This window comes from Boeremia exigua (genome assembly GCF_020726555.1).
Source record: "Boeremia exigua strain MPI-SDFR-AT-0100 chromosome Unknown C7974scaffold_6, whole genome shotgun sequence".
NCBI lineage: Eukaryota > Fungi > Ascomycota > Dothideomycetes > Pleosporales > Didymellaceae > Boeremia > Boeremia exigua.
In genome coordinates, this window is record NW_025763523.1 from 1,499,684 (window position 1) to 1,512,437 (window position 12,754).

The 12,754-nt window shown below is 51.1% G+C and overlaps 6 protein-coding genes across 6 annotated transcripts; 2 read left to right on the top strand and 4 right to left on the bottom strand.

The window, feature by feature from the left end:
* Positions 1-519: 519 nt before the first annotated feature.
* Positions 520-1,831, bottom strand: C7974DRAFT_434037 (uncharacterized protein; the record flags this gene model as incomplete). The annotated part of the gene is made up of 2 exons (XM_046144966.1): positions 520-1,607; positions 1,810-1,831. The coding sequence occupies 2 exons, from the start codon at positions 1,829-1,831 to the stop codon at positions 520-522; spliced, it is 1,110 nt and encodes a 369-aa protein (XP_045997260.1).
* Positions 1,832-3,138: 1,307 nt separating this feature from the next.
* On the bottom strand, positions 3,139-5,171 carry C7974DRAFT_359296 (uncharacterized protein; the record flags this gene model as incomplete). Its single annotated transcript, XM_046139660.1, has 2 exons — positions 3,139-4,615; positions 4,705-5,171. 2 exons carry the CDS (start codon positions 5,169-5,171, stop codon positions 3,139-3,141), a joined length of 1,944 nt encoding a protein of 647 aa, XP_045997261.1.
* Positions 5,172-7,620: 2,449 nt separating this feature from the next.
* On the bottom strand, positions 7,621-8,535 carry C7974DRAFT_394614 (Dehydroquinase). The gene has a single exon (XM_046141898.1). It carries the CDS (start codon positions 8,226-8,228, stop codon positions 7,776-7,778), a length of 453 nt encoding a protein of 150 aa, XP_045997262.1. The 5' UTR covers positions 8,229-8,535; the 3' UTR covers positions 7,621-7,775.
* Positions 8,536-8,718: 183 nt separating this feature from the next.
* Positions 8,719-9,871, top strand: C7974DRAFT_434039 (inositol monophosphatase; the record flags this gene model as incomplete). The annotated part of the gene is made up of 4 exons (XM_046144967.1): positions 8,719-8,957; positions 9,005-9,529; positions 9,577-9,708; positions 9,763-9,871. 4 exons carry the CDS (start codon positions 8,719-8,721, stop codon positions 9,869-9,871), a joined length of 1,005 nt encoding a protein of 334 aa, XP_045997263.1.
* A 563-nt stretch (positions 9,872-10,434) lies between these two features.
* C7974DRAFT_311942 (xylose isomerase-like protein) lies at positions 10,435-11,514 on the top strand (the record flags this gene model as incomplete). Its single annotated transcript, XM_046138329.1, has 1 exon — positions 10,435-11,514. One exon carries the CDS (start codon positions 10,435-10,437, stop codon positions 11,512-11,514), a length of 1,080 nt encoding a protein of 359 aa, XP_045997264.1.
* An 87-nt stretch (positions 11,515-11,601) lies between these two features.
* Positions 11,602-12,743, bottom strand: C7974DRAFT_394617 (short-chain dehydrogenase/reductase-like protein). The gene has a single exon (XM_046141899.1). It carries the CDS (start codon positions 12,449-12,451, stop codon positions 11,621-11,623), a length of 831 nt encoding a protein of 276 aa, XP_045997265.1. The 5' UTR covers positions 12,452-12,743; the 3' UTR covers positions 11,602-11,620.
* Positions 12,744-12,754: the final 11 nt, after the last annotated feature.

Here is a 12,754-nt window from a genome sequence, read left to right on the forward strand (position 1 = left end):
CTGCGCTTAATCATCGAACTACGAAAGCCAGTCTCCTACCACAACCACAACCTCTTCCTCGTAGCCCTGGCCTGCCTCCTCGCCACACGGATTACCATACTGAAGCAATCTGAATTCCTGCAGAGTCCAGCCATGGACGATACAACCTCCAGATGGTCAGTAGATTAAGGACTTCTTCTACTAAGCACAAGCGCATCTGTATTCTTGCACCTCGTGTTCAGTGGGGGCGATGGATATCTCGACCCTGGGACATCGGATTACGTCGAAGCGATTAGGGACGCGTTGATAGACATAGGTGTCCGCTGGGTCGAACTTCTGAAGGTCTTGAGTCAAGGGTGATGGGATATGGAAGCAGAGATGAAGTAGAGAACGAGGAATTCCGAATGTATGTATACGAAGCAGGAAGTGGTGCGTCTGACCCCTGAAAACGCCATGTAGGTATCCACCCATCCGCCCATGTCCTAACAAAACGCCTTGCTGTTCATTTTATGCCACGGGAAATCAAAAAAGAGAGATTGTCTACTGGTGAATCTGGCTCACTTGCCCATTGCCCTGGGGGCCACCCCATTCACTCTCGTTGTCACTGCCAACGTCTGTCCACGAATTGGGAGTCATGACACCAGTCCTGTCTCCGAGTTCAAAATCGCTGTACCCAGCGTCTGTGAAGCCGCTCTCAGAGAACACTTCTGACCTCGCGTCATGGTCTGCATCATTCTGCATGCTCAGTACCGCAACATCGTCGGCGTGACTGGGCACAATAGAAGCGCCTGTAGTGCCTGAACGCTCGGAGCGTGGCGTGAGTGTGCCAGCAGACATATGTTCGAAGTCTTGGTCGCCGTCATTCGATGATGTGAAAGAGTAGAAAGACTGCGCGCCTTGTTCGATCTCAGATGCTTGCAGCGGTGCAGGCGAAGGGAGTTGGGTCTCAGGATGTAGATAGACTGATTGAGGTTCGGAGGTCAGGTCGATGAGGGGCACGGATGGCTCAACAGGCGCCTCAATCGGTGGCGTTTGAGCTTCGATGGTGGCGGAACGTGAGCGAGTAGTAGGCTCCTCGTAGATAAACGGCTTGGGCGAAGGAGCTTCATCGTCGTCGGCAATGTCGAAAAGGACGTTGTCGTCTGCAAAAGGATTCGACATAGCTGCTGCTGCGGCTGTACCAGCTGCGAAGCCAGCTACACCTCGCTTTCTCAGTCCATCCTGTGTAATGTCGGTGCCGGTCGTCGTTCCATCCTGCCTAAGCATGCCGTCGCTACCAACAAGCTCATCGAAGCTCTTGGACCTGTTGGCGCGTGACCGTTGTTCTGCAAGTACGGTATCTTCAGTGCCAATCTTTGCGAGCTCATCGAGGTCGACTGCTATGCCTTCCTCGCGAGCTCGCCGGATCAACTCGTTGCGATTCATCCTTATCAACTCATCCCTCCTTCTCTTCCTCTCTTCATAATCATCAGATGACTCGCTTTGCCGGCGCGGCTGAATATCATCGCCTAAGGAGTGAAGGGCTACGGCGATCTTGCGGCGAGACTGATCGACCCACTGTCGGACTTGTGGGTTTTCGTATATGGCGATGCCAGCTGCGACCAGGACAGAAGCGGCAATTATAAGGCCTGTAGCAAAGGGGTGGTTAGGCCGGTGCGGCAAGGTTCGACAAGCAGGAGGGCGGAGTCTGGGTGAAGAAGAGCGCGAGCCGGGGCCTGCAAGCAGGTTGGCACATATCCAAAGACATGTCAAACAGAACGAAACAAGTTCAAGAAGAAGTAGGCTACACAACAGGGACATGCATTAGTGGAGATGAGAGCTCGTACTCACCTTTGGCAAGTGGCGCAGGCATGATGCGGGTGCGGACTACCGAGGTACGGTATCCTATGTCGTGAGCTTGAACTTCAAGTCGTCTCTCGATCCAACGGAGCACAAAATTTCTAGGATTTGAGGAATATGGCAGTTGTTGCAGCCTAGAGGCGCGCGTAGAGGAAAGGGAGCTCGAGCGTCCGGTCGAGTTGTAATCCGGGCAGCCGCCACCCGCACAGCCCCAGTGAGAGTGTCCACGGCTTTAGCGGGGCTGAGTGGGGCGCGCCCGAAGGCTTTAGCGCCCGCCTTGAACACGACCTTCCATGCTCTGCTCTGCACACGCTCTGCAGCGATATCTCAAGCACATTGAAACAGCATCGGCAATAGGGCTGCAGATTGCTCTTTGACTTAGAGGGCAATGAAATCACACTGTAGCTTACTGTATTGATTGCGCCGGTTATGTCGGCTGCACCCCTGATCGTTAGTTGGAATCGAAGGGTCACGCATAGATTGCCTGCCCACCTTGGGGCTTTTGAACAGGCGTCCAACAGCATCTCGTCTTGAACTATCGACGTATTTGTCTGGATACAGCAGTCGAGATCCATAACCACATCGTTGAGACACTCAGCCTAAGCAAGATGCAGAGTGTGTACAACGAATTTAACGAGAGAGGAGCATGGCTGGTAGTACAATGTCGATTATGCATCACCGAGCAGTTCAAGCATATGGTAAAAGCCCACCCTCACTGCGCTTTTGTGATATTTGATGCAGCAGTTACGTTCCAAGCTAGAGGTTTTTGGTTCCGCATTAGACTGGTATCCGACGCCTTTGACATACAAGGCATGCATCTCTTGCATCTCTAACATCTTTTGCTTCTCAAACTCAACTATAAAGAGTACAATCTTGAAGGGCTTGCCCACCAAGCTCTCACGTAGTGAAGTCTCGACTACAGCCCAGCTTCCTTCTTTACTAGATCTGGTCTTTCCTGGCCGTGTATTGCAACCATGATGCCCATCCAGGAAAGTAGGGGATCATCGCTGGCACATGGCCGCAACAAAAAACAGCTGTGACGAAGAGCATGTAGCACAAGTCCTACGTGTTTCCAAATGATGCTTGACCTCGCAGGCATGTCAGTCATACAATGTGCAGAGTTGCATAGTACCTCACAAGAGGCTCTGGTTAGTGCAAGCACATATCTCCAGAAGTACCACGATTAAATGCTCATAGTTTTCAACTAAAGTATAGCGTTGATAGACACTTTGTGATACCTATATATGTACATGGAATGATAGATCTAGACCTAAGACACTCTTCCTTCGCGCTACAGTTGAGAATATTATATCAGACGAACTAGTTCTTAGCACTAGCAAGGATATCCTCCGCAGCCTTCTCACTTAGCATGTATGTGGGAAGAACAGGCAAAGGACCTGGAGATCTGGGAAAGGCACTAGCGTCGACCACACGCAGTCCATTGACACCTCGGACGCGCAGCTTGGAGTCTAGGACAGCCATCTTGTTGGAGTCAGAGCCAATGGCACAGGTACCAACAACGTGGTGACCAAAAACGTTGGCGCGGATAAAATCCTCGTCATTATCCGCGACTGAGCAGCTCCCGTCGCCATTGACTGTGCCTGAACAAGTAGGCCAGGAGGCAGTAAAGGGACCAACGGGTGCAGGGACGCTGTTGAACGTGCGACGGCCCCAAGCAACGAACTCCTTCATAGCCGCCAGGTCCTGCTTGCCATCTTCGTCGTGAAAGTGACGGAAGTTGATTTCAGGGGTCGCAGTAGGATCAGTAGACCGTAGTTTGATGTATCCAGCGCGATTGGTGCCATGCAAGTGAATGCCGTGCATTCCCCAGGTAGTGGGAGGATCGTGCCACGATTGATTCGCGGTAACAGGCCAGAAGCCACGGAAGCCGAAGGGACCTGAGAACATGCCAATGTCTCGCTCGCCAGTGATGGAATGATTGGTCTTAAGGAACAGGAACTGCGAGTTCGCGGGTGGCTCTGCATATGGGCCCTGACCCTGTAGCCAGAGCTCGTAGCAGGGATCTCCGGGTGCTCCGTAGGTACACTGTGATCTAGGGAACCCAGGAGCTGCGTCAAAATTGAATACCTCTGCACCCTGTCCAATAACGCCAATCTCGTTGTGATCTTGCATCCTTTGGCCAACTCCAGGGCTATTGACAACGACTGGTATATTAAGCGCCTTTAGATCAGCAGACGGTCCAATGCCGCTTAGCAGGAGAAGTTGAGGGGTGCTAAATGCGCCACCACTAATAATGACCTCGTTCTTAGCATAGACTTGGCGACGAGTTCCGGTGTTTGATGCAGTGTGTCTCTCGTCGCCCTGGTAAACACTCTTACCCTCAAGGTATTCGATACCAATAGCACGAGGCTTTTTACCGCGCGCAGGCTTGTCGAAGAGAATCTTAGTAGCATACGAGTTGAGTCTCAGCTCCAGCGGGTACTTCTTGCCTTTCGTATCGACAGCACGAAGGGTATCTAGAACCCGCTCCCTTGCGGCGTAGCGGCCCCAAGTGCTATTCGCATGGAAAGTTAGGCTCGAGAGGCCAGTTTTTTGATCCCTATTAGGGTTGAGCGCATTGATGTCGTCGGTCAGGAGAGTCGCAAGATCCGCGGGGTTCTGGCCAGCTTCTGCGGCCATGGACTTCAAAACTGCCGTTGCCTGGGTTGATGCAAGAAGCGCCTTGCCATCTCCGGCAATTGTCTCGAGATAACCATCAAAGCCGTGGCCAGGGGTACCACGAGGGACGTAGTTGTTCTTTTCCAGCTTGACGAACAAGCTCCTCATGTGTTCGGCACTGGAAAGTATGGCGTTAGCTTATGCGTCCTGTGGTCTTGTGTTTATAATATGGGAAGCCAATACTTGAAATGTGGGGAGAAAACTTACTTCCAAGAATCATCGCCAGTTACGTCTTTGATCAGATCCCAATCGCTATCGCTTGGAAGCACGGTAAGCCCGGAGTTGACGATAGATGAACCTCCCAACGTAGCACCACGTGGATATTGGACGCCCAGAATCTCTGCGCCCGCAGGAGCAGAGCTACCAGGTCCAACCCACAACTCTCCGTTCGTAAGTTTCCAGACAAGGTGTTGCTTCTTTTTGGTCAATTCATCGTCGTCGTAATGACGGACATAGAACGACCAGCTCAGATTGGTAGGTACAGCGTGGGATCCAGCGAAAGCGAGCACATTGGTCACCGGGTTTGCGCTTTCGTCGTCACCAGCCTCGAGCAGAAGGGTCTTGAATCCTGCTCGTGCAAGGTTACTGGCAAGAGGGCCACCGCCGGGACCACTGCCAACGATAACATAGTCATAAGTTTCGTTTTGGGAGGATGGCCTGGCTGAAGCAATCATGCCGCTGGCAGTTATAACGATACTGCATAGTCGGAAAGCCGACACCTTGTTGTTAAAGATTCGCATGGTAAGAATGTTTGATCGAAAGACACGGAAAGAGGCGACACTGATGATGCTCCCTTTCAAAGACCTGAGGCCATCTATTTAAGCACCCTGAGATCTGCTCATCCTCAAGCACTGATACTCTCTCCTTCTTCTTTCTGACCTGGTATGATTATGGCATACGATGTTTTGTCGGTAGATTTTGAAGCCGGTTGGCCGACCCGGAGATAGCGGCGTTCATTGGGGTGTTGTACGAAGCAGCGAAGCCGAAGCTCAGGGTCTGAACACACATGGATAGTCTAGCCATGTAGGATTGTGAAGGATGCCCACTTAGTCGAACCCTAGCTTACGTAGCGTCTACTCCCTTGTCTCCTCAAAGCTGATAGGGCGAATGTCTCCTTGCGTGATACATATCGGTCCTTTTGCATATTACCATATATATTCATCCATCCGACATTCTCTTATAGTCTAGCTCTTAGTGCTCAAATATAGTAAGGATAATCAAAAGCTACACAACCGACTGGAGTCTCAACGCTTGGTTGTAGCCTTGACCGTCCCCATGTAAGCGTCTTCTTATGTTGAGTTCTTAAGAGCCTCCTGAGTCCGAGTAAATCGATTAAATCCGAAAACAAAAACACTTACTATACAGACGACTTGATGGTCATGGGCTGACCAGTGGTAGTGAGATTGTGCCAGAAACCGACTGCGTTCAGTTGGACAAGTCGACTAGATACAACCACATTGCGCCAGTGTCATTTCATGTGTCTTATGAAAGTGATTCTGTGGACGACAGAATCTCATGTTAGTCCTTGGTTGGGCTTGGTTTTCTCTATCCGTCAATGCCGCGATGTTTTGTTCCTGCACGCGCGTTAATCCGTTGAGTACCTAATGTCCAATGCTTCAAAATCAGCGAGAAAGACATTGTTAGCTAGATGTGTAACGCAAAATGGGTTGTATGATGGAGCTCGATACAGGAGCCATGGTTTGGTGTAAGCTGCTGGTGGATGGCGGTCCGTAGGGTGGTGCATCCAAGAGCGCCCGGCTTTTCACCGATGTAGTTACAAGACCAAAAACGAAGGATCAGTACCTGGCATTAGCAGGAACGTTCCCTGTTGGCGCAGTTGCGCTTAAGTGGTGGTATGTAGTCTTGATTTAGAAGCCTATTAGCTTGATAGAGAGTATTTCTATACTTGCAAACCGCTCAAAGGTAACTCAGACGAGTGCGGTAATTCCGGAAACAATGTGGCAGCGGAGTAAAGTACGACATCAGCGATGGTCGATACGATGAGCGTGATATTTTGCGCACTGGCCAAGGCGGGACAGGAAATTCTCCTTACCACGCCACCTGCACCTAGACTAATTAGCACACTTACCATGCAGCCATCCTTGCAGTCATACCTTAAGAGTTAGTTGCCGTAAGCTAAATACCCAAAGCATGCGTTCCCTTACCATCAGCATACATCTCGTGATCAGTCAAGTCTGTAAAGTTGTCCTCTAGGTATTCTCCACCTAGAGGCCTAAACAAGTACGTAACTACCTACAAGGCAGCTGTGTAGGATTTCTGTATTCTGCTGGGTTCACCAGTTCGTGGTGTTGTATTGTCTGCTCCGGTAGGTAGTCAACTAGGATCCAGGTAGATGCCCTTGCGCGCCCACGGGTGAGGCTGGCCTGATTGGGTCTAGGTAGTCTACATTTGTCGATTGCATCATTATTGCGCCTTCAAGAGCCTCGCTCGGAGTCGTTTCGGCTACATGTCACAACAACTTGTCGTGATAGCGAGCTGGCCGTACTGAACGGCTTCTTTCAAGATGCAGCATAGCAGACAGCCCTGGGAACACATTGAAACTGTGGCAAATCCTCGTCGATTCCGTTTGTACCTAGGCAGTTGTTGTTGCCCTCTCCACTCCAAGACACTTGTCCTCATGACCTTGTCAACATCCTGGATGGGGTTTCTTTGGATCCCGTCACTTCGTATTCCAATCCTGGAGCTCAATACTGGATACGTGTCTGAGATCTTGCATCTCAGTATGTTATACCGTGGCCTATAGTCCAAGTTGTCTGCAAAACACTATGTGATAATTCAAACTGCAATATAGTAAGAATATTGGGGGTTCGGCGGTAGGCTCCGAGACCTACGGGAACTGATATCGACACTGTATTAAACGATTACACCAGGTCTTGTTGTTGACCAGAGCTGCTTCCAGGCCCCAAGTGCGTTTGTTACTGTGGCTGTTTGGGAGACCACTCGTTGTGTAGAATTGTAGGATCGAACTCGCAGATACAGCAATGCATACTTCCATGGGCTGATGTGCCTTGCTGGTGTGCCCGCAAACCAGTAACAACTGAAGTTAATCGAGAAGAGCTAGCTTTATTCATTGCCATGTGATTTCGAGTTCGACCACCCATTCTTCAAGTGATGACGTGTAATCTTCCTGAGTACATCCGCAGTACTTTGTAGGCGATCATAAAGCTAGATTGGAAGCAACACGACGAAAAGTTCATCTATACGATGATCTGGGACGCATTGAAACGATTGGCTTTTGTTAGATCTAATTGAATAATCTATGCCTTCTCCTTTGACTTGATATGCCTCGATGCGTACTCAATTGCGGCCTCGTAGCCGTACGCTCCTAACCCACAGATCACAGCGACTGCCTTGTCGCTCAGATAGCTGTGATGCCGGAATGCCTCTCGTGCGTGGACATTGCTAATGTGAACCTCGATGAAAGGAATATCGACACCTAACAAAGCATCTCTGATCGCGACGCTCGTGTGTGTGAATGCTCCAGGATTGATGATGATGGCATCAACGTTTCCACGTGCTTCATGAATGCGATCCAGTATCACACCCTCGTGGTTGGACTGTAGGTGTGCAAAGGACATTGACTTGTCCTTGCATTGCTTCTCGGCTGCCTCGACAACTTGAGGTAATGTGGTAGAGCCGTACGTAGCAGGTTCGCGTGTACCAAGAAGATTTAGGTTGGGTCCGTTGATGAGTAGGATAGACTTGGCCATGGTTTTATGAAGGCGTTGATCGTAATGTCAAATCAGATGTGTTGCGTACTGCTGATGTCTATAAATTAGGCGTTCAGACCACTGGGCGAACAAGTAGGCTCTGCGATCGGAACTCGATCAAAGTGCGTCGGAAGAGTGCTGGCCACCGGAAAAGCTCTTTTCCCCGCATCCGGTCTGGCCGCATGGCCGAAACGGGTGAACAGCAAGTACATTCCCTCCAGTAGCCGAGCCACTGCACGATGAATTACGTTTGAAATGTCGAGAGACTCATAGATGCACAATAAGATGGCAGGATCTATGTTTGTGGAAGTCGCCCAAAGGAGAGAAAACACGCCTGGTACCATTTGAGCCTCCTTATCTCCTCACCGTATCTCCGCCGCTAATTGGCGGGTTGAAACGGCATCTGCAACCGAGTCATCAGCGCACTTCAACGATATGGAGTCATCAATGCCTACCTGCCATCACTCATTGCACCACCCGCCACTCCATGATGTCCGAAATCTCTAGAGAAGAACTAGATGAGATCTATGTGTTCGCCGTTGAATTGGGAAAGCAGGCGGGGCAGATGTTGAGGGATGCCGCCCAACTGAGAATGGATGGGAGCAGCAGGACTAAAGCACAGGATGAGCATGTGCAAAAAATGAACGCGGTAGATCTGGTCACTGAGACAGATGAAGACGTCGAGGCTTTCATCAAAGCTCAGATTACGCAGAAGTATCCATTACACAAGTAAGTCTGACAAGTCCAGAAAACATACACTGTCTGATACAATCCAGGTTCGTGGGCGAGGAGTCGTACTCAAAAGGTGTGAGCCGCGACTACCTGATTGATGAGAGCCCAACATGGTGTGTGGATCCGTTGGATGGTACCGTCAACTACATCCACCTCTTCCCGATGTTCTGTGTTTCGATTGCATTCATCCACAAGAGCAAACCTCTTATTGGAGTGATCTACGCACCTTTCATCAACCAGTTCTTTTCCTCGTGCAGTGGGTGCGGTGCATTCCTAAACGAGACACAGCGACTACCACTTGTCCGTAACCCGATCGCACCCATGCCAGAAAAGGCCCCAGCAGGCTGTGTGTTTTCATGCGAATGGGGCAAGGATAGGAGAGATATACCAGATGGCAACATGCATCGCAAGATTGAGAGTTTTGTCAACATGGCAGCTGAGCTGGGCGGAAGATCAGGAAGAGGGGGTATGGTGCATGGGGTTAGAAGTCTAGGGAGTGCGACACTAGACCTGGCTTACGTTGCGATGGGATCGTTCGACATCTGGTGGGAGGGTGGTTGCTGGGAATGGTGAGTAGCCCGTTCAGCTCACCATATCAGCTGCTGATAAGGGTCAGGGATGTTGCGGCAGGTGTTGCAATCTTGCTCGAAGCCGGAGGCTTGATGACGACCGCAAACCCACCTCCCGACGAAGCTACATGCCCTATACCAGAGGTCAAATTGGGCAGCCGATTGTATCTTGCCATTCGGTAAGATGGACCACTTGATTTTGGTGTGCTGAAGACGCTGACAGACATACATAGACCAGCTGGACCTTCACCCACTGAAACTGGACGTCAGAGCCAAGAAAGGACTGTTCGAGAGGTATGGCGCCGCGTACGTAACTTAGACTACTCACGCCCAGGGGCGTAATTACACAACACGTACCTATAGAGTAACCCCACGTCCATTCCCCTAACACGTTAGGTCTCTCCACAAACCAGCAAAAGAAAGATAGAGGATATATCAAGATCAACGGCTGGCATGATTGCGCAACCAATCACCTGCAGCGCGCCATTTTTAGGGTGCCCGAGGATAGGCCGTCGGTCTAGACCGCATGCGTGCATCCGCGACGTCACGCTTAAAGTCACATCCAGAAGGCGAATCATCGTCATGGCCCAGCGCGGATACCCGTGGCTGCCTCGAGAGATCTTATCAACACACAGCCCAGGATGATCTTAGAGACGTTTCATCGACGGTCGCCCGCGTAAACTCTAGAGCCGCTAACTTAGTCCTATCAAGCTCCTGTCGACCTCAAAAGCGTTAACATACTCCTCTATTGAAGCACATGCAGCTTACCATCATCTACTTGCCATTTTAAGTCCATCTACAGACCATACTTGAGTCTCGTTATAGTTCACTTCTCTTGCGTTACAATCCCTCTAAACTCACGTCACACATTTACGACCATGGTTTGCCGACCGGGCATTTCCACCATGTCGCTGGGGCGGTGCTACGCCGGCCACAGCTTCGAGCACAAGATGGCTATGGCCGCGAAACACGGCCTCGAGGGCATTGAGCTGTTCTACGAAGATCTTTGCGACCTTGCACCGTCCAAATCCGCGTCGGATCTCCTCACAGCAGCTGCCTACGTGCGGGATCTGTGTGATTCGTTGGGACTGTATATCATCTGTCTGCAGCCGTTTATGCACTACGAGGGCCTTCTAGACCGACAAAAGCACGACGAGAGGGTAGAAGAGATGAAGGTGTGGATGAAGCTGGCACACGTTCTGGGCACCGACATCATCTCAGTCCCATCGACCTTCCTCCCCGAATCCGAAGTCTCGCCTGATCTCGATCTCATCGTTTCCGACCTCCAACAAATAGCAGACATGGGCCTGCAACAAACACCCGTAATTCGTTTCGTCTACGAAAGTTTATGTTGGGGCACATACTGCGACAGGTGGGAGCGCTGTTGGGAGATCGTGCAGCGCGTAGATCGATCAAATTTCGGTATTTGCCTCGACAGCTTCAACATCCTCGGCAGAATTTACGCAGACCCCACATCAGACACCAGGTGTAACGAGAACGCCGACCAGATGGTCGCTGAGTCGATACAAAGGCTTGTCCAACAGATCAAGCCGCACCGCGAAAAGATTTTCTTCATTCAGATCGTTGACGCCGAGAAGCTTGCTGAGCCATTACGGTCCGGGCATCCATTTTACAACGCAGAGCAGCCAAGTCGTATGAGCTGGAGCAGAAATTGCAGACTGTTCTACGGCGAGACAGAGTACGGTGCGTACCTACCAGTCAAGGCCGTCGCGAATGCCATCATCAACGAGATTGGCTATGATGGCTGGGTCAGCTTCGAATTGTTCAACCGCGTTATGGAGAGGAAAGATCACGATGTTGTCGAAGAGCTGGCTTCGCGATGCGCGATCGGTTGGGAGAAAATGGTGGTTGATCTCGGGCTCGAAATTGCACCTCGCGCACTTACAAAGATCGACAGCAACGAGAAGGTCGAAGACACAAGGAAGGACAGCACACGGACGAGCTTTGAGAATGCGAGGCTTTGATTTGGTCGTGTTGCATAATAATAGGCGTTTTCAAGGGCATAGCATACCATACATATGAATGCAAGCATAGCGTGTCGGTTTCGAACAACACTTATTCTCTACTCTCTCACATGCTACTGTACCCTCCATCCACCGGCAACCCAATCCCCGTAATCCAACTTGCCTCCTCACTTGACAGGAATACCGCCGCCCTCGCAATATCCTCCGGTGTCCCCAGTCCTCGAAACGGATGCATTCCTTCAATCCTCTTCGTAGCTTCCGAATCAGTCCAGATCGGGGCCGTGAAAGCAGTCTGCGTGTACCCCGGACACAGCGCATTAACATGGATCCTCATCGGTGCACAGTCCCACGCCGCCGCCTTGGTAAGCCCCATCACCGCATGCTTACTCGTGACATACCCGCTCGAGCCCGGGCCGCCTCCCAGCCCAAATACCGACGCCAGATTGACAATCCAACCACGATCTCCATTGGCGCCGGGCTGCTGATCTTTCATCACGGCACTCGCGTACTTGACGCCCAGGAAGACGCCCTTGACATTGACACCCAGCGTATTCTCGAAGGCGGCCTCGTCATACTCCCACACAGGGCGCGGACCGTGCGAGCTCCCTGTTTCGACGGCGATGCCGGCATTGTTCACCATGATATCCAGACGACCGTACTTCTGAACTGCTGTGTTGACAAGGGCTTCGACTTCCTCCGCTTTGGTTGTGTCACATTTGACGAAGATGGCGGTGCCCCCGGCTGACGTGATGGCGGATACGGTGCTGGGCTGTGAGGAGTCGGCCTCGCCCGAGGGTCCTGGGACGCGTGCCTCTTCTCGTAGATCAGAACATATTACAGTTGCGCCGTGCGAGGCAAAGGCTTGAGCTATGGCACGTCCTATGCCAGAAGACGACCCGGTGATTATGGCGATCTTGTCAGCGAGACGGCCAGGCATGATCACGGTCGGATTCGAGGTTTCGATTTGTACGTTGGATTCAGAACGGCGTCGATTGGGCTCCTCAGTTCAGTATATTATGACAGCTCCTCTCGGTTGACAGTGATGTATGTTTGCACTCTTAAAAATTGGCGGCAGTCGGATTTATATATTTTGTCCATGCCTGAAGTTGTAGCATGTATCGGCTATATTGAGGGGTTGATGCGGGGATATCCTCGGTCACTCGAGTAAGCTCGCTGAACAGAACGGGAAAATGCTGTTGTTAAGAAATACATCCTGGTGGAGGCTGATGTTGGCGACTGT